This window comes from Apiospora marii, assembly GCF_038362585.1.
Source record: "Apiospora marii strain CBS 49790 chromosome Unknown utg000009l_segment0_segment0, whole genome shotgun sequence".
Lineage (NCBI taxonomy): Eukaryota > Fungi > Ascomycota > Sordariomycetes > Amphisphaeriales > Apiosporaceae > Apiospora > Apiospora marii.
This window is the reverse complement of record NW_027117381.1, coordinates 1271667-1292508: the sequence shown is the minus strand read 5'-3', so window position 1 is coordinate 1292508 and position 20842 is coordinate 1271667. Positions and strand designations below refer to the sequence as shown.

Below are 20842 nucleotides of genomic sequence, written 5' to 3'. Positions count from 1 at the left end.
AAGGGATGGGGTAGTAGTAGGTAGTAGGTAGGTACGGAATATCCCACAACGACAACAACAAATACGCTCGAAGAACCGCTAAAACACCGGGATCCTATTATATGAATGCCACGCCCACACGCCACGCAAACATACACCCACACAAGAAACAAAAATATTGCCCATCTTCCCTTCCCTTCCCCCCGTCGCCGGGCATATTCTTGTGTCTTCTTTCTCGAAAAGAAGAGTGTGTACGTTGAATGATCATGTGCTGCTGTTGCTCGCCGATGTACGTACCCCTTCCCTCTTTGTTCTTAATAGATGTTCATGATTTTCATGCCGGCATAAGTCTTCTTCTTCTTCTTCGTCTTCTCTTTGCTCGGATGTCTCGTCTCGTCTCGATTCGTCTCTCTCTTATGCTTCATGTTTCTCCTCTATTCGCCAGCAACTGATTGTCGTGATGTGACGGGTAAATGGGTGCGAGTACTGCTCGCTCGCTTCAAACACTCCACTCGGCTTGGCTCGGCTCACTTCGTATTAAATTAGACCATTAAACCGCCTTATTATTGTGTCCGGTAGAACTTCTTGTAGAGCAGGTGCAACAAGAGGTTGACGTTGAGCCGGAGGTTGCCCTCGAACTGGTTCATGAATTGGTGGGCCTCGAACTGGGCCTGCAGCAGGTCCTCGATGGACACCGAAGCGCTCGCGCCCGGGATCTGGATGTGGCCCCGGCTACCCTCGAGGTTGAAGACGCCGACCTCGTCGCAAGAGATGGTCAAGTTAATCACACCCCAGTCGCGATCGGGGACGCCCTGCCACGAGACTACCACGCCCTTCTCGTGGAGCTGGCGCACGCTGTACTTGTACGAGCCGAACTTGGGCACGCGGCCGGAACGCTCCAGTTCACGCTGGTGGTTGTACTGCTTCGTGAAGGGGAGGAGGAACCGTTTTTTGCTGTTTTCATTGTTAGCTTTCTGTCATCCATCGTGGTGTGCATCAGAATGTGTTACTTACCCCTTGTGCTTCTGGAGCGTCGCCATGGCTTGCTCAATGTAGTCGTCGTAGCTCTTGCGTTGCTGCTCCAGGTACTTGGCCTTCTCGTGCAAGTTGCCCAGTGTCAATCGGACACCTTCCAATTCGCGCTGGCGTTGGACACGGCGCCTGCTCTTGGTGCGAATATCGAGGGCGATGGCGTTGAGGACATCTTGATAGTAGTTTTGCTTAGAAATGCGTCCGAGTTGCTCGAGGCGCATGATGTTCTCGAGAGCGTTGCGCTTCATGTCGAAGTAAGACATGCGTGTGACATCGACCATGTTGGCGTCCGAGTAAGCACCCTTGGTGTTGCTTCCATTGTTGAAGTCATCACGAAGGACTTGAGCCCACTTGCGCTCGTCCTCCTCTGTCGGAGGACGGACCAAGATCTCGAGCAGGTTGGCGCCTGTTTGCACACGGATGATATAGAGAATGCAGCGCTTGGTTTCCATGAACAGGGCCTTGGCCTCTGCGTCAGGGTCTTCGGTTTCGTGCAATTTCGGGGTCAAGAACATCTGGATATCCGAGGAGCCAGCGGCAAGCATTTCACTCTCGTTGTTCTTGGCACTACCAAGATCTTGCATAATCTCGCGGAGGATGTCGTCGCGGTTGGGGCACATGGCGGGGAGCTCTGCGGCGACAAGGTTGTGGATGGCGAAAATGTCCGTCATCTTGATGTAGAGAGTGGGTCGGTTCTTGGCGTAAAGGTCATTGTACTCATCAATATCGAATGTGCTCTCGGCGTCGGGAACCGAAATGAGGTCGCTGGTGATCTGGGCAAGACGTTCCGCCGCATCACTCACAAAGGCATTGAGCGGCTGTAGGTAGATGTTGTCTCCGCCGAATGGACGGCCTGAGGCAATCTGGCCGAGCACCTTGGAAACTTCGCTCAGGTTTCGCTTTTGTAGCGGGCTCAAGGACTTCTCGATGACGCCTACTTGCTCAGGGTTGATGACGGCAGGTTGCAGGTAGAATCGCCAAACCCAGTTGCTCACAAGTTGGAGTACTTGATGTTGAGGCTCCCTCTTGAAACGTTGGCACAACGCCTCGAAAGTCTGCAAGCAGATGAATCGCAATCCATACGGCATCTTGTGCAAGAAGTCTTCGAGCGCGTTCAGGAACTGATCGCAGATCTCACGCAGGTCACGGAGATGGTCGATGAAGAGCTCGCGGGTTTCCGGGTCCTTGATAGCCAGGTCGCGGGGAATGTCCAGGGGTCTGCGGCTGGGGCGACCGGTTCGGAGCTCCTCGTTGTTGATGGCAGAACGGTAGATTTGCATTGGGTCGCTCTCGAGATCCAGAGCGGGGTCTTCGATGATGTTGTCTCGAATCAAGGGGCCAAGGAGATCCCTCAGGTATTTGCGATCCCGGGGCGATCTGGTGTAGTTGTTGAGCAGTTTGGACCAGAAGAAGTTGCCACGCAAATAATCCTGGATGGTGTTGCATGACTCGACCTCTTCCCAAATCGACCTAGACATCAGCTTCAAGAGGTAATACTCCTCTCTCCGCTTCTGGGCATAACCGAACAAGCCCATCATCAGATGCTCAATGCGCTTGCACTCCTTCTCAGCGGTACCTTGCTCTCGAACGCGCTTGAACAGGCGAGCGAGGTACTGAGGCTGGGTCTGCAAGTTGAAGAAAAGCTGTTGGTAGGATTCAAGCTTCTTTCTTGAACTCTTGTTCAAGGCCTTCAGATCGAATTGGTTGGCAGATGCCATATTGGAGTTGGCGAGGAGGTTGCTGGTATGGCCGCCAAAGTTGTTCTGGTGGCGAACGACCTCATCCAGGGTGATCTTGTTCTTGACCAGCAGTGCGATCTTGATGTCCAGTTGATCGATGTATTGCTCCAGCATTTCGTTTTGTCGCACTTGCTGTACGACGGTTTTGCGCATTCTCTCGAACTCGATCTCTTCGTTGAAGTCGAAGTCGCTGTCGTTCAACAGATGCACGAAGTTCTTGACAGCGCCGACAGGGGGGTTCTTGCCAGTTGTAAGGCTCTTGTAGGCCTCGCCCTGCAGCTTGCCACGGACGAAGCTCTGGATCTTGATAACCTTGGACATATTCTCGTTGAAGTGCTTCCTCTTCTCCTCAAAGTTGATACGCACGATGAATCCCTTGGCGATTGCTTGGAGCTCGCTGATGGACTCTTCGTGTTCATCCAGCTCGGCAAGCAACTCACCGAGCTGGGCTCTGCACAACATGGCGCGAGCCAATGCTTGCAGTGAAGTGATTTCCTCCTCGTGTGACTGGAGCTCGGTCAAGAGAGCTTGATGCTGTTGCCTATACAGCGAACCAAGTATCCTAGCTTGAAGGTCCGTAATGGTAAGAGACTCCTCCTCAAGAGCATCAAGATCTTCCGCAAGATGGGCACGTGTCAACATGGCCCGGGCGAAGGCCTGCAACTCTGTGATAGCTGGCTCCTCCGCACTCAACGCTTCGAGCTTCTCGCTGATCTCGCGACGGACAGCTGCGGCGCGGATTTGAGACTGCAGAGCACCTATCTCTGCCTCGTGTTGGTGGAGTTCGGCCTTGGTTGTCTCGATATCTGAGCGAACCTTTCTTGCCCGGCTCATGGATTGAAGGGCTTCCCATTGCGGTGCGAACTGCTCAAGAGATTCGCGCTGTTGCGAGACCTGATCACGAGTAAGCATTGCCTTCACGGCAGCTTGTAGCCGGGTGATAGCAGGCTCCTCTAGGTGGAGTTCATGCAGATCCGCCTCCACGCGGCCTCTAAGCAGCATACCCCGGATCGCTGACTGCAAATTCTTGACAGGGCCTTCAGTACTCTGGGTCTCCTGCCGTTGGACATGCAGCTTTTCCCTGGCGAGATAGCCCTTGAAGACAGCCTGGACGTTCCTTATAGGACCATCTGCCGCCCACAGCTGAGACTGCGTGTCGCGCACCCTTTCCCTGGCAAGATAACCTTTGAAGACAGCTTGGATATTCCTGATAGGACCATCTGCATCCGATACCTGAGATTGCGTGTCTCGCACCTTTTCCCTGGCGAGAAAACCTTTGAAGACAGCCTGGACGTTCCTTATAGGACCACTTGCCGCCAGTAGCTGGGATCGCGTGTCTTGTACTTCGTGGCGGACTTTCATGGCCCGTATCATGCTCTGAAGCTTGGTGATGTTCTTCTCCTTGCTCTTCCAGAAGTTCTCCCTGTTCATCAAGTTACTGCGGACCAGGTATCCGCGAGCTGCACTCTGTAATTGAACAGAGAATCTCTTCATCTGGAGCCGGTAATCCATGACCTGTCTTGTCCAGTCACCTCTTATCCTGGACTGGAGATCGATGATCCAATCTTCGGAGTCCCAGAGACTGTTCATGATTTGGCCGAGGCTCAGGCGAAGCAAAGCGCCGCGCATTTGCGCCTGGAAATCGATAATCATTTCTTCATTTTCGGCCAACTCCCTGTCGATACGCTCCTCTTCCGTCTCTTCTGGTTCAGGCTCTGGCTCCGGCTCTACTCCAAAGTCGGCACCCATATTGCCAAAGCTAGGCATGCTGATTCCGAGCTTATCCAGTCCCTTTTGCATGGCCTCTAGTTCGTGATGTTCGAATTCAAGTTGACCAACCAAATTGCCGATCCTGAAGTCCACGATCCCCTTTCGAAACAACAGCCAACTCAGAGCATGGATACAGTAGATGACCTTTGGGATATTCTTCTTCTCGTATAGATCGATCAATTCGAAGCGAAACAAATCAGGTAGTTGAACCTCATCCAGATATCTGAAGAAAGTGGCGACGTTGTCCCAGTGCCGGGCTTGAAGGCGTTGGTGGCGGAATATTCGAAACCTGCGTTCGGGGTTCAAAGCCTCGACGACCTCTGCGAGCGTTACACCATCTCTCAGAGCCTCCTCAAGCTCGACAATGGGTGGGATTTGCTGATGGATGATGTCCTCGATCCACTCCTTTGCCTCACCAATATGGCACAGATATTCATAGGCTTGCAGAAACTGGCGCTGCTTGTCCATCCAATTCCGTCCGCCGAAACCGTATTTATCACTGGGGCCCGCTCCGTTGGCATTGCCGAGTCGCTGCAGTCTCCGGCGACCGCGAAGACCTGTGACCTCTTGGGTAGGAGATGTGAGTGTGAACTCTTCGGCCGCACCAAGCGTTGATAACGTCCGAAGTTGACTTGTAGAGGAGCGCCCCAATTTTGCGAGGTCTGGCGCTGCCAAAGGAGAATGTGGAACACTCGGGGAGTAGCTATGAGAGACCATGGGACCTGGCCTGATCGAGTCAGAGCGGGTGAGTAGCATTGAGGTCGGCCGCGCGTTGCTTGTTCGAGCGGTCACTGGCCGGGCCTCGGGAGTAGGTGACGTGCTCCCGTTGGAAACGGAAACCCTGCCCATGTCTATAGTTTTCCCGCGCTCATGATGATGGGAAAGCTTGCCGACGTCTAAGCTTTTACCTCGTTCATGAGAATTGGAACCATGCCGCGGTGGCGTCGGCGTCCGGGTAGGTGACGTCTGGGTGGGCGTGGGCGTCGGCGTTGTCCGTATTGTTGTTGTGCGGTGAGAAGGTGGTGACGGCGTAGGCGAGGGTGCAGAGGCTTTCCCCGCGGGTGCTTGTGCCAGAGGCCGCAGAGACTGGCGCGCCATGTTATATATGTCTTGAACATTGGCCTTTGGTTCATCAAAGGTGTTCGCTCTTGTTAATCTGGAGGGGGCTTGGCGGATGGGCATCTCCTGGCGTACGGGCATGGGCGCCTCGCTCATACCGCGCTTATGGGCACGAACCGTGGGCCCAAAGACGCTTGAGATGGATGAATTGGTGCTTGCCCTCCCGAAGTCGTAGTTGTCGGAGGTATATGAGTAACCAGACGAAGCCGACGACGAGGTCGTTGAGAGCGTCGAGGGCTGGCGATTGACGCCATTGACGCTGTCGAGATTGGCGTAGTCAACAGTGTATGACTGCCTTAGCGGATGCGGTCGGTGCGACATATTGCTGTCGACGCAAGTTGGCGACGGCTAGAACGGTGAAGGATTATTGTCCTTGAGGTTGATGTTTGCGCCGTCGTCGTCGGTTATTGAATGCTGCATTACAGCTGCCGGTGGTAGATCATTCCAAGGCCGAGCGGGTGTGTACTTCTGTTCGACGAAATCGGCGGAAATGATTGCAAACAGAAGCAAAACCTAGGAAATACAGGCGAGGGCGGAGAGGCCGGGCAGCTGAAGGGATATGGTGAGGATTGGAAGGGCTGCGGCGCTGTGTAGCGGAGCGCGGGTTGTTTTGCTTGCTGTTTGTTAGTCCACAGCGAAGGAGGGGATCCAGGGCGCAAGCTCCGGGTGTGTTGTTGACGTCTCAATTCCCAAGGCCGGGCTCTAAAACAAGTAGAATTTGATGAAGAACCCAGATGGGAAATGGGATGGCAATGCGTGTACTGTAAATGAAGACGAGACGAAACCAGGCCGGCCGTAGCGCGCAGTTTTAGTGTTTGGGTCCAAATAGATGGCAATGTAAAAAAAGCACTGAGATGAGATGTGGTAGCGCGCAGCGCACAGAGGCGGAGGCTAGAAGCGGCAAGAGTAGGACGGGCGGTCAGTTTTTTCGACCGGGACAAGTACAAGTAAAATTGCAAGGTGAGGGTATCGTCAAGTGCCCAATGGAGGAGATTTACAATGCCGATACACTCTATTCAGCCACGGCCATTAATACGACCTCATTATACGGGCATCGGGCAGATATGATCGTTGATGGACAAGGTAGGCGATTCCCGTTCAGTCGGTGGAGGGGTTGGGGAAGGTCTTCACTTGTGTGTCCTCGCTTTGTTTACTTTCGGGAGGTGCTCTGGCAACGGGCGGGCGGCAAGGATGTGGGCACTTTTTCGTGGTGTGGGTGGACAAGGTGGGCCATTGGTGGGAGGTGGTTGGAGCCACACGCACGTCAGCGCCTTCACCAACTCACCCCACTTTCAGCCCAATCAAGAGGCACCTTGCCGACTGACTCCTGACTGGCCCAGCCACCCTCCGACACGAATATCGCTCAAGCCACAGCTGCTGTTGGCCTTTTTAATGCATGCATCATGTGAAACCACCTTTATGCAGTGCAGTTTCACCGGCCACGTTTTTATGCTAGTGCTGGCCGTGGCCTGATAAGCTTCCGATAAGCTTCTGATAAGTCGTTCTGCTGAATGAGTTAACCCGATAGGGACGGCTGAAGAGAGGGTGTTGTGTAAAAACCCGCTAAAACACATTCCATTCTGGTTCGAATGCTGGATTGACGTCTGGCATCTGGATTGAAAAAGGGTACTGGTCTTATCGACTGTGGTGAAAGCTAGCCGAAATGATGCGTTGGGGGTTAGTCCAACCGTAGGTATTTTAGCGGGCTGTAACAGTGAGCCAGAGATGGATGTTACGCAAAGTTCGGCGGGCAGTTGTATCGATGCGTATGAAGCAACGCCGTGCAAGCCTCATCGTCCAGATATCTGTAACGAAAAGATTATTAGCATGATGTATTGTACTCGAACGCATCTCCCATCCCTGTCGTGAACCCTCTCTTCAGCCGTCATAAGCGGACTTGGTCGCCACTGTGAGAGGCGTACCAGCGTTACCTTTCATTGGCAAGACTGGGGAGCCCGAATACTGGCCTAAACTCCGTATTCGCTGGTAACCAACCGTTCGGGTCTTTGGAAGACATGATGACTGGGTAGACGAGCATCTTCCCCACGCCGACGATGACGACGGCGTCGCCAATTGGGTAGACGGTGCTGACGACGAGGACGACGGGCTGGAGCGCAAGCCCGCGCAATGCTGTGGCCAGAGCCGCCCGCGCGCACCGGCTTCCCTCGTCGTCGCCGACCCATCCACCCAGCCTTACCTGACTGTTGACGATTACATCGTGACCGTTCACGCCTGGCTTCGGACGCACCGAGACAGCATATTGCCCGCCCGAGGCGTGCACCAAGACGGACCAGCCCCCGCGATCACCAGTCTTTCATGTGAACTTCCTGGGGTTGAATATAATCACTCTGAATGACGGGAAAGGGCCCTGCGATAGGTCTCGTGGATATCTTGATAGTCATGCCCCGAGGCTCTGCGCCGCTGGCCGTGCAGTCCACCATATTGTTCACATCGAGGAACACACCCAGCTGGCCGCCGTTCGCGCCATCCGCGCCGCTGTCGATGGTATTTGTCAAGTCCTCGTACAGGTAATCGTGACGTTGAATACATCTCCCTCGATTGCGTCACGCATATGACAGGAACTCGAGCAGCCGTCGTATAATTGATTGTCGGTGTTCCCTACCAAACATGGTGTTGTGTCATTGGACAGATCGGGGTCAAGACACCATTGAAGATCTCGGGATAAGGCTCTTCGAGGCTTAGCGCTTATGTAGCTGGAAAACCACACACCAGTACAGTCAGCCCTAGAGAGATGCTCGTCCCGATTAGGTAGGTAGAAGTCATCAATCTGGGGTTTATCTCACGACGAACAGACTATAACTACATGTACCCAAGGTCATGTTCTATCCATCAATTTGGCGCCACCAACCTTTTTGCCCGGCCGTCCCTTCTTCGTATTGCCTAGATCGATCAAAATCAAGTCAAGATGCAGATGGTCTTACTGTTGCGACTGGCGGTCCTCCTCCGCAGTGCCCGGGGCACTACCGTCTTTCCAACCGTGTTCGGCGCGGAGAATGGTGTTACCTACCATGGCCTAGAGCGCAATGGTGTTGAAGTCTTCCTCGGCATCCCCTTCGGCCAGGACACGGGCGGCGAGAACCGCTTTCGACCGCCCCGCCCCTTTCACCCCGAGCCCGGCTCCATCATCGACGCCCAGTCGGTCGGAGCCGCCTGCCCCCAACCGACAGGCAAGGTGCTCGGTCCTCTAGCGCAGGCCAACGTGACCAACATATCAGAGGACTGTCTGAATCTCAACATTGTCCGGCCTAGGGGGTGTAGCTCTCAGAGCCGTTTGCCCGTGATGATCTGGATCTACGGGGGAGGTTTCTGGGTGGGGACGAATGGCGAACCCACCACAGCGCCAGACGGCTTGGTCCTGGAGTCGGTGGAAAACGGGCTGCCTGTCATGCACGTGGCTATCAACTACCGACTTGGGGGTAAGTTGGAGGTCTTCTGCCTTGGTGGGCCTTGATACTAACTTGACATGCTTGAAGTCTTCGGGTTCACGCAATCAAAGTCCTTGGAAGCGGAGAAATCCGAGAACGCGGGACTGAGGGATCAACGATTGGCCATTGAGTGGTTCGTAGCTGTGATCTCTGTTTCTCGTTACGAATAACTGATGTCTCCATAGGGTCCGGGATAACATCGAGGCCTTCGGTGGCGATCCGGAGAAAATTACCATCCATGGACAGTCCTCCGGGGGTGAGTTCTCTTCCTTTCTCTTTTGGGACAGCATCATCATCATGAGGGATTTACTGACAACACGTGCACACAGGCTTTGCGGTAACGGCCCAGATACTTGCCTATGGCGGCAGCAAGCCGGTTCCGTTCCAACAAGGTATCTGCGAAAGCCAAGCCCTCGCAACCGGCCTGACGGCCAACACAACACGCGACGCGGTGCAAGTCCTGGTCGACTACGTCGGCTGTAACACGACGAGCATGGACGATGCCAAAACGATATCGTGCCTGCAGTCCCTCGACATGCAGACCCTCTTCGACGCGTCGCTCGCGACCTACCGCAACGGCCTCGGAGACCTCTGGCTGCCGGCCATCGACGGTGACTTCTGGCCGGCCGCGCCGTCGGTACTGCTCCGCGAGGGCCGCTTCGCCAACGTTACGATCATGATCGGCTGGGCCCAGGACGACATGACCCTCTACACGGACCCGTCCATCCAGACGGCCCAGGACACGCTCGACTCGGTCCGAGGTCCTTACTGGGCCATCAGCGACGCCAACCTAGATAAGCTGCTGGCACTGTATCCCGTGACCGACTTCGCCGCAGAGGCCGAGGCCAAGGGCAACTACCACTCGAGCGAGTTCTACCGCGCGGCCCGCATCGCCCGCGACATCATCATGGTGTGCCAGCCGCTGCACGTCGCTCAAGCGCTAAGCGCGGGCGGCGGCAAGAACGACGTGTTCCTCTACGACTGGAACCAGACGATGCTGGGCCCTTCCCTGGCCGCCGTGCGGGACTTGCACGGCGTCGGCGTCCCGCACACGGCCGAGTTCGCCTACACGTTCGGCAACCTCTCGGCCTACGACGTGAACGGCTACCCGTTCGACCCGACGCCCGCCGACTACGCGCTCGTGCGCCGGGGCTCGCGGTCGTGGTCCACGTTTGCGAGCACGGGGAGGCCGTCGCTCGAGGGCCATGATACGTTTGTCGGGTTCGGGAAGGCGTACAATAGCTCGGACGCTGAGGATACTGACGGTGGCGAGCCGTACATCTTTGTGGTTGGGGGGCCGCATGAGGGTCTTTCCGCGGTGGATGGCACTGGATCCATCCCAGAAGTCGCGGAGCAGAAGATTCGCGAGAGGTGTGCGTTTCTCAACTCCCCAGAGATGATTGAGCAGCTGGGGTATTAATTAAACTACGACGGCCATTCTGGCAGTTTGTGCATAGTTTAATCTCCTGTAAAGTCCTTTCGTGCGGCAGCCGAAGAAACGCCCCATGTCCTTGTATGAACGTTGTCCTCCTACCAGGTGTGTGAGAGATATAAGCCAAGTGCAGAATAGCTTGCAGCAAGGTGCACCTTCCGAATGTAGCTCCTTGCCTCAAGCAAGCGACCCGAAATGGCTTTCCAGTGTGCGTACCCGATGGACAGGGGATGTTAGGCAAGGTTCGGACCGGAAGCCTAAGTGATTATGAAAGTTTTATCGAAGGGGTTGTTAAGTGTACCAATCATCTCATGCCATATACAGATTGTTTGTCATGTAAGGACCGTACATCTCACGCAAGTGTGACGTTCGGCAAGAGCCCCGTGTCCCTTCCAGCATTATTAGGCTTTCCAATCTTAACGGCCCAACTACACTTGTTCCCACAGAGGTCACCACAGCCTACTCAATTGATTAGTTAGAGTCCCGATTCAACGAACATTTTATCGTTGAACGGTCGTAGGAGGCTGACAGGGGCCGCCAACGCAGGAGACAACAACCAACCAGTGCTTTCGACGCAAGGGGGTTAGCTACGAGGTCTACAAAACAGAGTGAATGCAACTGGACCTAGTCTTGTCATGTTGGCTTCACATCGTCTGATCGCAGCCATGCTTGAGGTTGTCCCCTTCGAAAATGGCAACCAGCCTGTCATGATAGCTTTGGCTGTAGTATTCACCGTACTGCCCACCTGTGTTGTCGGGCTGCGTATTTGGGCACGGAAAATATCCAAGAAACGACTGCAATGGAGCGACTTTTGGATACTCACGAACAACGCCGTTCTTGTAGCGTATTGGACTCTCTGCATTTTGTGTAAGTGGCCTCCTTATTTCAGGTTATGAACACGGATCTGAGCAAAAACCTTCTATACAGGCATAGTTTCCGGCGGCTTGGGGAAAAAAGGCCATCTCATAACCCACAAACCTATGCTTCAGTCTGAGATAGTCATATGTCGGGTACGTGTTGAGTACTGGCTGATAACAAACGCCATGCTTTGGATGGATAAATTAATCAAGGTTAACGCGCGAACAGGGCTCCCAGATAATCGACATACTGTTCGGTTTTGCCACCTTCTTCCTCAAGCTCTCTACGCTGTCCTTGCTGCGAGAGCTCTTCTGCACCAACCGGAAAGCCAAGCTTGTACAGAGCATTTTGACATACATCACAGTTGTAAGCAGTACTGTGGCTATCACCTCAACTTTGGTTCTCGACTTTCCATTGGACTACAGCTGCGATGTCACTGCACAGCCTACCAAGGTCGACCGACAAAGGACTGTGTATGATACCTTTTACAATTATGCTTCTACTCTGATCCTTGACATTGCCATACTCGCGGTACCTATCTGGCAATTATACCCCTTGAAGTTGAACCACCGGAAGAAGGTGGGAATCATGATTACGTTTGGCCTTGGATTCGGGTGAGTCTCTTCCTGCTTGTTGTCAGGTCTTCGGGGCCATCTTAAACGCGGCCTGAAGATCAGAACCTTTGTGTAGGCGCGCATCATGGACTGACGCATTGCCCCCAGGACTTGCGTAGTGGCACTGGTCCGCCTCGTTCTTGCTGCCTTGAATGATCCATGGTATCATAGTATGCTGAACGAGATGTTCCTGATGGGACTAGAGCCGAGTATAGGAATCATTGCGGTTAGCATTCCGCTATGCATTCCTCTGTTCCAACGTCACCGCCGGGCTGTGGAAAGAATCAGAATGCATCAAATCCCCTCGAAGGTTGAGGTTGGTGGGGCTCGAGATCATTTCGATTCTATTGCAACAACAGCTGTATTGTCTACTCGACAATCGCAGGTGTGATGAGTGTTTTTGTAAGGCAAGGAATATTATCTCATTTGCTACCCTTTACCAGCCTTTGGTCGAGTCGTTACTAACCAGCATAGTTTTTCAGGAGGCTTTACGCCTGCACTCGGGCCTCAACCTCATGACTTCTGTTTTGCTATGACAAGTAGCTTACATTCGAAGCTCCTGGCTACGCTCTCGGCGTATTGATCAGGTGTATGGCCTCGTATTTGAAATATTGAATCAGGGACAGTGAGTGGAATGAGAATCTTGGCATCATCGTTAACAATAAAGACTTATCCGCTTATAATCAATCTACAAATTGGCTTCTTCGCCGGCTCCTGCCTTAGTAACCAGTGACCTCATTTCGTCCACAAAACTACCATGACAGATCAGTCAGACTGTCATATGACTTAATTATATTCAGCTGGGACTTACATTGCGCGGAACCTCTTGTCCTTGAAGTACATGATAGACAGAAGAGCATAATACTTCATCGCATACACATGGTTTCGCCCGTCAAAATCGGCGGTGGGCTCTGACATGGGTACGTGCTGGAAGTACTCGCGAATCGCAGCTGGGCCAAGCTTGTATCTTGGATTCCGACAAATACCTAGGTCAGCTGCTCTTACCCGACGACAATCAGTGTCTAACATATAGCTTCAAGACGAGACTTATTGAATAAAGAGGTTGTACCTTCGTTGTGACCCCAGTAGGCGCAGGAGTCGAACATGATCAGCTCGCCAGTCTCGACAGCCGGCTTGACGTTTCCGGGCCAGAGATCAGAGTGGATCAGACACGTCTGGATGACTCTCCCGTTAGATTCCAGAGGCCCGAGGAACCGCGGGATCACCCGAGTGATGTACAGTTCTTTCAACCGCCTCACTTCATCGTCTGGTCCGTGCAACAGCTCGTCCTGATCAAACAGGCTCTCCATCTGCTGCGCCCAGAAAGCCTGCCAGGACGAGCTCCATGTGTTGTTGACCGGTACGTTGGCTAGGTGGGTGGCAGTATGGAAGCCAAACTGTCCAGCAGGGGACCTGCCCATGCTGTTGAGGTGCAGGCGAGAGACGGTGGCGGCCCAGTCGCACGCACTTGGGATGGAGTCGTACATCTCGATGAACTCGCACAGGTAAAAGTGCATGTTCGGATCGCCCCTGTACGTCCCCCAGCCTACGGGCCGTGGCGTCTGCTCTGGAAGAAACTCGTAAATCGCGTGCTCTGCTTCAAACGTTCCTTGCATTATGCGCCTGCCTGTATCTCCTAATGCGCCCTGGCCTCAAATCAGTCGTCAGTGTTCGAATGGTTTAGGAAGGGAATGCGACCGACTTTCTTGAAGAAGGCTGCCACTGAGCCATTTTCTAAGCGCACATCAATCTTGACCGTCCCGACCCAGAGGCTGCGCCCTGATGGTGTCACCGCCAATACCGTGCAGCCTTCAGGAAGCTCTGATGGAATTAGCCGGGATGAATGAGAATGGATCGGCTATCTCAACTTACTCTCGATCACTGCCGCATCTAGACTGGTATCCTGACCGGTGGAGGCATCATTCTCGGTCAATCTCCTTTCCATGATGAAGTGAACAAAGTTCTAGTGTGACTGGCCTCGGAAGGGGACAACAACCAGAAGTCCGGATGGCATATTTGCTTGATATGTTCGTGGGTTGAACCCCATCTTTCCAAGTCAAACCATCGTTCTAAGATCGTCGGCCGAGGTTGGAGGCGTATCCGGCTGAATGGGTCGGGTCCTGGGAGCAGCAACCGCCGACTTCTCCGCGTTGCATCGCAGGGGTGTATGTTGGTGCAACTACCAAGGATCGACACTCTCGAGGAATGCGAGACTTGGAATGCACCGATGGGTCTTATCACCCAACTTTCAAATCTTCACTGTTCTGGAGTCTCGCATCTCTAAAGCACGTAGTTCCTCGACGAGCCTTTTCATGATCGTATTCGGTGTTCACAGAGACAAATGGGTGACCACAAGCTAGAAGCGGGCGCAATGCCACCAACCACCAACAGCCCGGACAAACTGACCGAAGAGGGCGGAACGAAAGGCGCGAGAGACGAGACTGCACCGGGGGCACTGTACTCAATCTTCACGCACGGCGAGAAGATCTGGATCAGCTCCCTGGCCTCCTTCGGCGCCATGTTCTCTACACTCAGCAGCTATATCTACTTCCCCGCCCTGGTGCCCATGGCGAACGACTTCAAGGTCTCTCTCACCCTGATCAATCTCACGGTGACTTCTTATCTGGTGATTGCCGGAATCGCACCGGCGTTCATGGGCGACCTCGCCGACCAAGGCGGCCGCCGATTAGCCTACATGATCATGTTCGTCCTGTTCTTCGCATCCAACATCGGGATCGCCCTGCAGACGTCGTATGCTGGCCTCCTGGTACTGCGTATGGTACAAAGTGCCGGCTCTTCTGGTAAAGACTTCCCAGCTACTACCAGGTCTCTTATCATAGGTTATTACCCCTGACTGATAGTACAGGCACTTACGGCGCCTCATATGGGGTCCTGGCCGACATTACCACCGTCGGCGAGCGTGGGTCCTACGTGGGATTCTTGCTGATATTGTACGATTTCATGCCCCTCATTTCCCTGGGAGGACCTACTGACGACCAGCCAGCACGAATGCAGCACCGAGCTTTGGGCCAGTCGTAGCGGGCGTGTTGACCCAAAAGCTGGGCTGGAGATGGATCTTCTGGTTCCTAGCCATACTCACCGGGGTATACCTCCTGGTCATCGCGCTGCTCCTTCCCGAAACGCAGCGAAAAATTGTGGGAAACGGCAGCATCAAGGCATCCGGCATCCGGCGCAGTCTTTTCGCATTGGTCGTTTTGAAAAATCGAACCCATGAGGCGGAAATGGGCATTGCCCGCAAACGGCACTACCGTATACCGAATCCCTTTGCGTGCATCAAGCTGCTATGCGACAAGGCGAACTTCTCGGTCATCTGCATCGGATCCATCACGTACACCGTCAAAATGGCCCTCCAGACCTCTTTGGCGGCCCAGTGCGTCGACATCTACCGACTGGACTACCTTCAAGCCGGGCTGGTCTATATCCCGTCAGGAGTCGGGGAGCCATAGGGTCTTACGTTACCGGTAAGCCCCGCGCAGAGCACTCATACATGGCTGTCTCTGCTGGAAGCCACGTATGCTAACAGCAAGCAGGGAAATATCTGAACAGGAATATCCAGAGGTTTGCGTCACGCTACGGGCTGGAGAATGGGCATTACCAGAAAGGCAATGATGTCTCAGGGTTCCCGATCGAGAAAGCCCGCTTTCAGGGGTTCTATCCAATGACAGTCGTCAGTGCGGTAGGAACGGTGGCGTATGGAGTGAGCCTAACGGAAAGAACGGTAAGTCGCTTGTATTCCTACTGGGACGACTAAGTAAGGTATTGATTGGTTGGATTAACAAAATCTCGTTAGCACATCTCAGTCCCACTGATCATGCAATTTCTGACGGGTGCTACAACGTCCTGCATCTTCACGGTAAGACCCTCCTTCTGCCAGGTTCGTGTTTCCGTTCAGGGGTGCTGCTGATACGACCATTGGCTACGTTGCCTGCTTAGATGTGCGGGACCCTATTGACCGACTTGAACCCCACGGTATCAGCCACGGTCCAAGCATCTTACAACCTGGTCAGGTGTATAGGTGCAGGTGTGGGTATTGCGATACAACAACCACTCGAAGACGCAGTGGGCCCCGGGTGGTGTTTTGGCATCTATGCAGTCATCTTGCTTCTAGAAGTACCTATTGGCTATATGCTGCTGAAACATGGAAAACAAACATTAACAAGTACGAAACTAGTAGATGAGCTTCCCGGACGCATCAGTAACGGCCATGCCACCGGGCAACTCATCGAGCCCTACACGAAGAGGTTAGTCCACGCATAATGCATATACCTCAAGAAAAGGGAGCCATCAAACTCACAGCCATCGATCGGCTCATTGACCGAAGTCTTGACAGTACACTGGTTCCCCTGCTGCAGCGACTGGGACCGCAGCCCGTTGCACTGATTGTTCTGGCAGTTCTGGTCCATGGCGCGCTGCAGGGCGTCGCCCTTCCAGCCGAACACGTAGTCGCCGTGGCTGCCGTAGCCCGTCGCGTCGCCGTAGCTCCAGACGAACGGCTGCGACCCGTCGGCCGGCCAGTCGGACGGGTTGTTGAACTTGGTCGTGTCCCAGATGACCTCGTAGAACAGCTGCGGGATCTTGACCGGGTGCGTCGACGGGCAGGGGCCGCCGCTCTCGAAGGTGCCGCTCGTGGGGTAGGCGACGTGGCTGGCGTGGTCGGGGCTGTCGAGGTTCTTGCCGTCCCAGCATCTGTTACATGGACGGGGTAATTAGTTAGTCGGGCGCTGATGGCGCCATATAGGGGAGGGGGGTCCTTGGCGCGAGAAGACATACGTGGGGAACCGGATGTTGGCCATGATTCCGGCCGGACATGGCTTCGGCGGCATGTTCTTGGTCTCGCCGGTCCGGGTCATGGAGTTCTGCAGACAGGTGTACGTGAGCTGTCGGTACTTGGCCGCGCCCGCCGCGGTGCGCTCCATGGGATCTCCGACGATCATGCGGAAGCCCTGTTTGGATGCGGGTCAGTATGCTTTGGTCGAGGCGTGACTCGAACAGAGAGAGAGACCCGTGAGAAGGGAAAGAAGAAAAACATCGTACCGGCTTGAACGCGGTGACCTTTCCGTTACCATTGAGGGTGGCAGTATAGTAAACGGTCATGCCCCCGTTCGCCTGCTCGAAGAAGACGTTGCCCTTCTGTGGGACTCGGTGGTAGGTCCCGTTGCGCGCGCGGAAGAAGAGCACTGCGGTCCAATAATTGGAGAAGTCCTCGGCGAACTGGCAGGTCGTGCACGTCGCTGCCCCGGGGATGTCGAGCTTGGCGGGGTCCATAGTCGCGTTGAAGGCATTCTGGTTCGGTGAGGTTAGAGACTCAACAAGATCGAGGGAATCGTGAACAGTTATTTCAGAAGACTTACACCGCCGATGATCTGATGAAGATGGGGGGTTCCCACCACGCCGGGGTTGACCAGGGGGTCGAGACGCTCGACTACGAGCTGGGAACAGGAAAACCGAAGCAGGGCCTGCGCGCCGGGCAGGGTCGACAGCAGCCCCGCGGCAACCTGAGCTCCTTGGAATCGCATAGTCTTTGGCTGTGTTTCTTTCTTTCTTTCGTATCCTGAGATGTCTCTGAGGGACGCTGATCATCTGTGGGTGGCGTCGATCACACAAGACGGAGTTCTACTTTGGTCCTTATAAATATTCTACGCTGGGTAAGGGAGTGTGCCCGCAGCCGTTATAAAGAGACATCTCAGCTGCTTGGATGCAACCTATATTGTCGCATCCTAAGGATCCACCTGCCGGTTATATTCGCATTGTCGTATGTTCGATGTCGATCCTGTACTGCGCATGACCAATAGGGTAATTAGGATCTCGACGTCGGATCATTGCTGTCTATTTCGTGCAGCTCACACGCCGGAGTTCTAATACCGACGACCTGGATATAGCAATCAAAGGGATTTGCCCCCTGTGCTGCCATGCGGTGGCGAGATGTATAGAGGTATACCGTTACATGTTTAATATATTTGTTGCCCATTTGGGCCGATGGGGCTAACGGTCTTGCATGATCCTAGCGTTTGTCCAACAAATTGATCACTGCGGCATCTGCCTCGGATGTCGGCTTAATTTGGAGATGCAGACAATGTATCGTAGTTCACGCCACAACTCACTTCCCTTATCAGACCAGCTGAGGAGTGCCCTCACCCGTGTGGATGAAGTTCAGGTAATAGTCTTGAAATAGAGCTTTCCTCCCTATCAGTCACCCTCATGACCTTAATGGCACGGCCGCACCCCGATAGTACCAGCTTTTCCTGACAGCTGGTCCACTCGGCCCGGTCGTCACGATTGTTTGGTGATGGTTTTTGAGTTCGGGCTTTGGGTTCGAGTTCACGGTCTCTCTTACGAAACATTGGAGTGGGTGGCTTGACTACGGGCGGTAGGTTTCGTCTTCTCCAACACAGGTCAAAGATCATCGCTTTTGGTGCTGATGAAAATATTGCTAGGTGGCATCTCATACTTCTCGCCCCGTTATGGATGGGCCTGCGACAACGTGGAGAGCTTCGATGTAGGTCAACCCAATGCATCAACATAGGATAACTCACTAACTACTTGTCTAGGTCGTCACTGCAAGCGGTGTAATGGTCCGCACCAGCGCCAAACAGTTCCCCGACCTGTACTGGGCCTTGCGCGGCGGCGGCAACAACTTCGGTCTCGTCGTCAACTTCAACCTGCGGACCATTCCCCTGCCCAAAGGCCAGGTCTGGGGTGGACAAAAGACCTACATGGAGAGCGACTTCCGCGGCCTCGACGAGGCCTTCGCCTACGCGGCGACCAACGCAGCCCAGGACGTGGACGCCGGTCTCTACCTCGTCTACGTCCACGCCAACGGCCTGAACCTCGGCCTGCCCGTCTTCTACCACGCCGACCCCGTCCACGGCGCCCAGTCGCCCGTCTGGGCCGGCTTCGACAGCGGCAACCTCACCGCCGTCGGCGACACGACCAGGACGCGCGTCCTGGCCGAGTGGGCCGCCGAGACGATGCGCGAGGGGCCCATCTACATCATGCTGCTCGCGGCGTCGTGGACGCACCAGGCGGACGACGCGCGGGTCACGGCCTACTTGTCGCGCGTGCTGCGGGATATCAAGAGCGAGGCACTGCGGCGGGGGCTCTTCAGTGAGTATGTGTACATGAACTACGCCAGCGAGTACCAGAACGTCATCGCCAGCTACGGCGACGCCAACAAGGCGAGGCTGAAAGACATTGCCGTCCGGTACGACCCGGCGCAGGTGTTCCAGAAGCTGCAGCCTGGCTACTTCAAGCTGGACCGCGCGCCGACTCCGGGATCTGGGTACTATAATATTTGAATGTGGACTATTATCTACTCTCAGCTCCAGTAGTACTCTAGTGGAGGCGTTATATAATATCGATCATACATAAGCATACATTTATAAACAATAACACAATTATTAATATGGGGCAGGATGAGTCTCAGACGGAAGGGGATATTGAAACTCCCAGGTTAGTCCTGATTGACCATTCACCCAAACAGACATTTCCATTTAGAACGCTGACAACTGTCAGTGATAATCCAACCAAGCATGGTTGCAAGATGGCAAATTGAAACGTAAAAAGACGTTCAAGAAGGCCGGGAAGTCCGAGAAGATAGTTCGAAAGTGGTAGTCGTTGTGATGCCGTCCTCGGGACTATTAGCTTTGGCCCTCGAGGGCAGCCTCTGCATCCGGACGTTCTCGGGGCTGCGTGCCGGGCGGCGGAAGATGGGGCGCAGGAGCGGGATGCTGACGGCCACGATGCCCACGCTCGGCTCCAAGCCCAGCAGGAACCATTGCAGGATCATGTTCTGCTGGAACCACTCCTGCCACCAAAGGCAGATACGCACTAGAGAGACCACGCAAGTCCTTGAATCTGCATTAGTCTTGAAGCCCCAAAATCTACAGAGTCTAGGCTGGGGCCACAACTACTTAGAGGTAGCTAAGGTACTCACAAAAACCCCAGACAAAACGCCAGGATAATATCCCGCTTCTTCCGGCTATCGATGCGGACCCGCCACAGCTGCCAGATGGGCACGAGGAAGATGGCGAAGTCGAGCACGACGGTGGCGACGAAATTAAAACGCCCGTTGACCTTGAGCTTGTAGTGGTCGTCGCCCGACGCGTTGTCGAGGCTGTAGGCCGGGAAACTGGTGTAGAGCGAGCCCGTGACGGCCGCCGTGGCGCACACGACCGTCAGGTACGTCAGCGCGTTGAGCACGGTCCGGGCGGCGCGGGAGCCCGCGCCCCAGAAGAGCTCGCGGAAGAGGGCCAGCGCGGAGAACTTGAGGAAGAAGACGGTGAAGCCGAAGATCAGCTGTGTTAGCGTGTTTCCCTGGTTCTTTGCGTTAACGTGGTGGCTATTCGGCAGGGGGGAAGGCGGAGCGGCCCGTGGCGTGCTTACCAAGAGGAAGCTCTTGCGCTGGGACTCGGGTAGAGAGGCTAGCTTGTCTAGGTCGGGTAAGGTTTCCATGCCACCTGCGAAGACGGCTGTATAGACGAGGCCCAGTTAGATACTGATACTGAAGATATCATATTGAGTAATGAATCTGGGGCTGGCTGCTTACTGAATATGACTATCGCCCAGAACACCAGCAGGGTGACATTGTCCAGCAAGATAAGAGCATCACTCCATTGCAGCCGTTGTCCAGAGATCTTCCTTGCCCAGAACCGGAGCCCGACAACAGCGGTTGGGAGTATACTGAACACTATCACGATGGCCACGATGGCTCTTTGATTGGAATTCTCGATGGGTCTCAGAGATACCATGGCTGCTGCTGGTTGGTACAAATGAGCGTGAGGATTCCGAAAGACAAATCTGAATCAAGCGAAAGATGTGAAACCAGACATCCAG

At 54.4% G+C, this 20842-nt stretch overlaps 9 protein-coding genes across 9 annotated transcripts; 3 read left to right on the top strand and 6 right to left on the bottom strand.

Annotated features, from left to right (window-relative positions):
* Positions 1–542: 542 nt before the first annotated feature.
* On the bottom strand, positions 543–5960 carry PG985_011938 (Ras GTPase activating protein; the record flags this gene model as incomplete). Its single annotated transcript, XM_066831705.1, has 2 exons — positions 543–933; positions 994–5960. The coding sequence occupies 2 exons, from the start codon at positions 5958–5960 to the stop codon at positions 543–545; spliced, it is 5358 nt and encodes a 1785-aa protein (XP_066679755.1).
* A 1606-nt stretch (positions 5961–7566) lies between these two features.
* Positions 7567–8080, bottom strand: PG985_011937 (uncharacterized protein; the record flags this gene model as incomplete). Its single annotated transcript, XM_066831704.1, has 2 exons — positions 7567–7950; positions 7997–8080. The coding sequence occupies 2 exons, from the start codon at positions 8078–8080 to the stop codon at positions 7567–7569; spliced, it is 468 nt and encodes a 155-aa protein (XP_066679754.1).
* Positions 8081–8565: 485 nt separating this feature from the next.
* Positions 8566–10505, top strand: PG985_011936 (lipase; the record flags this gene model as incomplete). Its single annotated transcript, XM_066831703.1, has 4 exons — positions 8566–9076; positions 9134–9218; positions 9271–9341; positions 9415–10505. 4 exons carry the CDS (start codon positions 8566–8568, stop codon positions 10503–10505), a joined length of 1758 nt encoding a protein of 585 aa, XP_066679753.1.
* Positions 10506–11182: 677 nt separating this feature from the next.
* PG985_011935 (uncharacterized protein) lies at positions 11183–12108 on the top strand (the record flags this gene model as incomplete). The annotated part of the gene is made up of 4 exons (XM_066831702.1): positions 11183–11384; positions 11445–11527; positions 11604–11989; positions 12066–12108. The coding sequence occupies 4 exons, from the start codon at positions 11183–11185 to the stop codon at positions 12106–12108; spliced, it is 714 nt and encodes a 237-aa protein (XP_066679752.1).
* A 569-nt stretch (positions 12109–12677) lies between these two features.
* On the bottom strand, positions 12678–13934 carry PG985_011934 (uncharacterized protein; the record flags this gene model as incomplete). Its single annotated transcript, XM_066831701.1, has 5 exons — positions 12678–12741; positions 12801–12939; positions 13059–13635; positions 13692–13810; positions 13862–13934. 5 exons carry the CDS (start codon positions 13932–13934, stop codon positions 12678–12680), a joined length of 972 nt encoding a protein of 323 aa, XP_066679751.1.
* A 426-nt stretch (positions 13935–14360) lies between these two features.
* On the top strand, positions 14361–15456 carry PG985_011933 (uncharacterized protein; the record flags this gene model as incomplete). Its single annotated transcript, XM_066831700.1, has 3 exons — positions 14361–14790; positions 14856–14940; positions 14994–15456. 3 exons carry the CDS (start codon positions 14361–14363, stop codon positions 15454–15456), a joined length of 978 nt encoding a protein of 325 aa, XP_066679750.1.
* A 721-nt stretch (positions 15457–16177) lies between these two features.
* Positions 16178–17526, bottom strand: PG985_011932 (uncharacterized protein; the record flags this gene model as incomplete). Its single annotated transcript, XM_066831699.1, has 5 exons — positions 16178–16239; positions 16305–16696; positions 16781–16953; positions 17045–17293; positions 17362–17526. 5 exons carry the CDS (start codon positions 17524–17526, stop codon positions 16178–16180), a joined length of 1041 nt encoding a protein of 346 aa, XP_066679749.1.
* Positions 17527–19577: 2051 nt separating this feature from the next.
* Positions 19578–19796, bottom strand: PG985_011931 (uncharacterized protein; the record flags this gene model as incomplete). Its single annotated transcript, XM_066831698.1, has 1 exon — positions 19578–19796. One exon carries the CDS (start codon positions 19794–19796, stop codon positions 19578–19580), a length of 219 nt encoding a protein of 72 aa, XP_066679748.1.
* Positions 19797–19939: 143 nt separating this feature from the next.
* Positions 19940–20461, bottom strand: PG985_011930 (uncharacterized protein; the record flags this gene model as incomplete). Its single annotated transcript, XM_066831697.1, has 1 exon — positions 19940–20461. The coding sequence occupies one exon, from the start codon at positions 20459–20461 to the stop codon at positions 19940–19942; it is 522 nt and encodes a 173-aa protein (XP_066679747.1).
* Between the last annotated feature and the right edge of the window lie 381 nt (positions 20462–20842).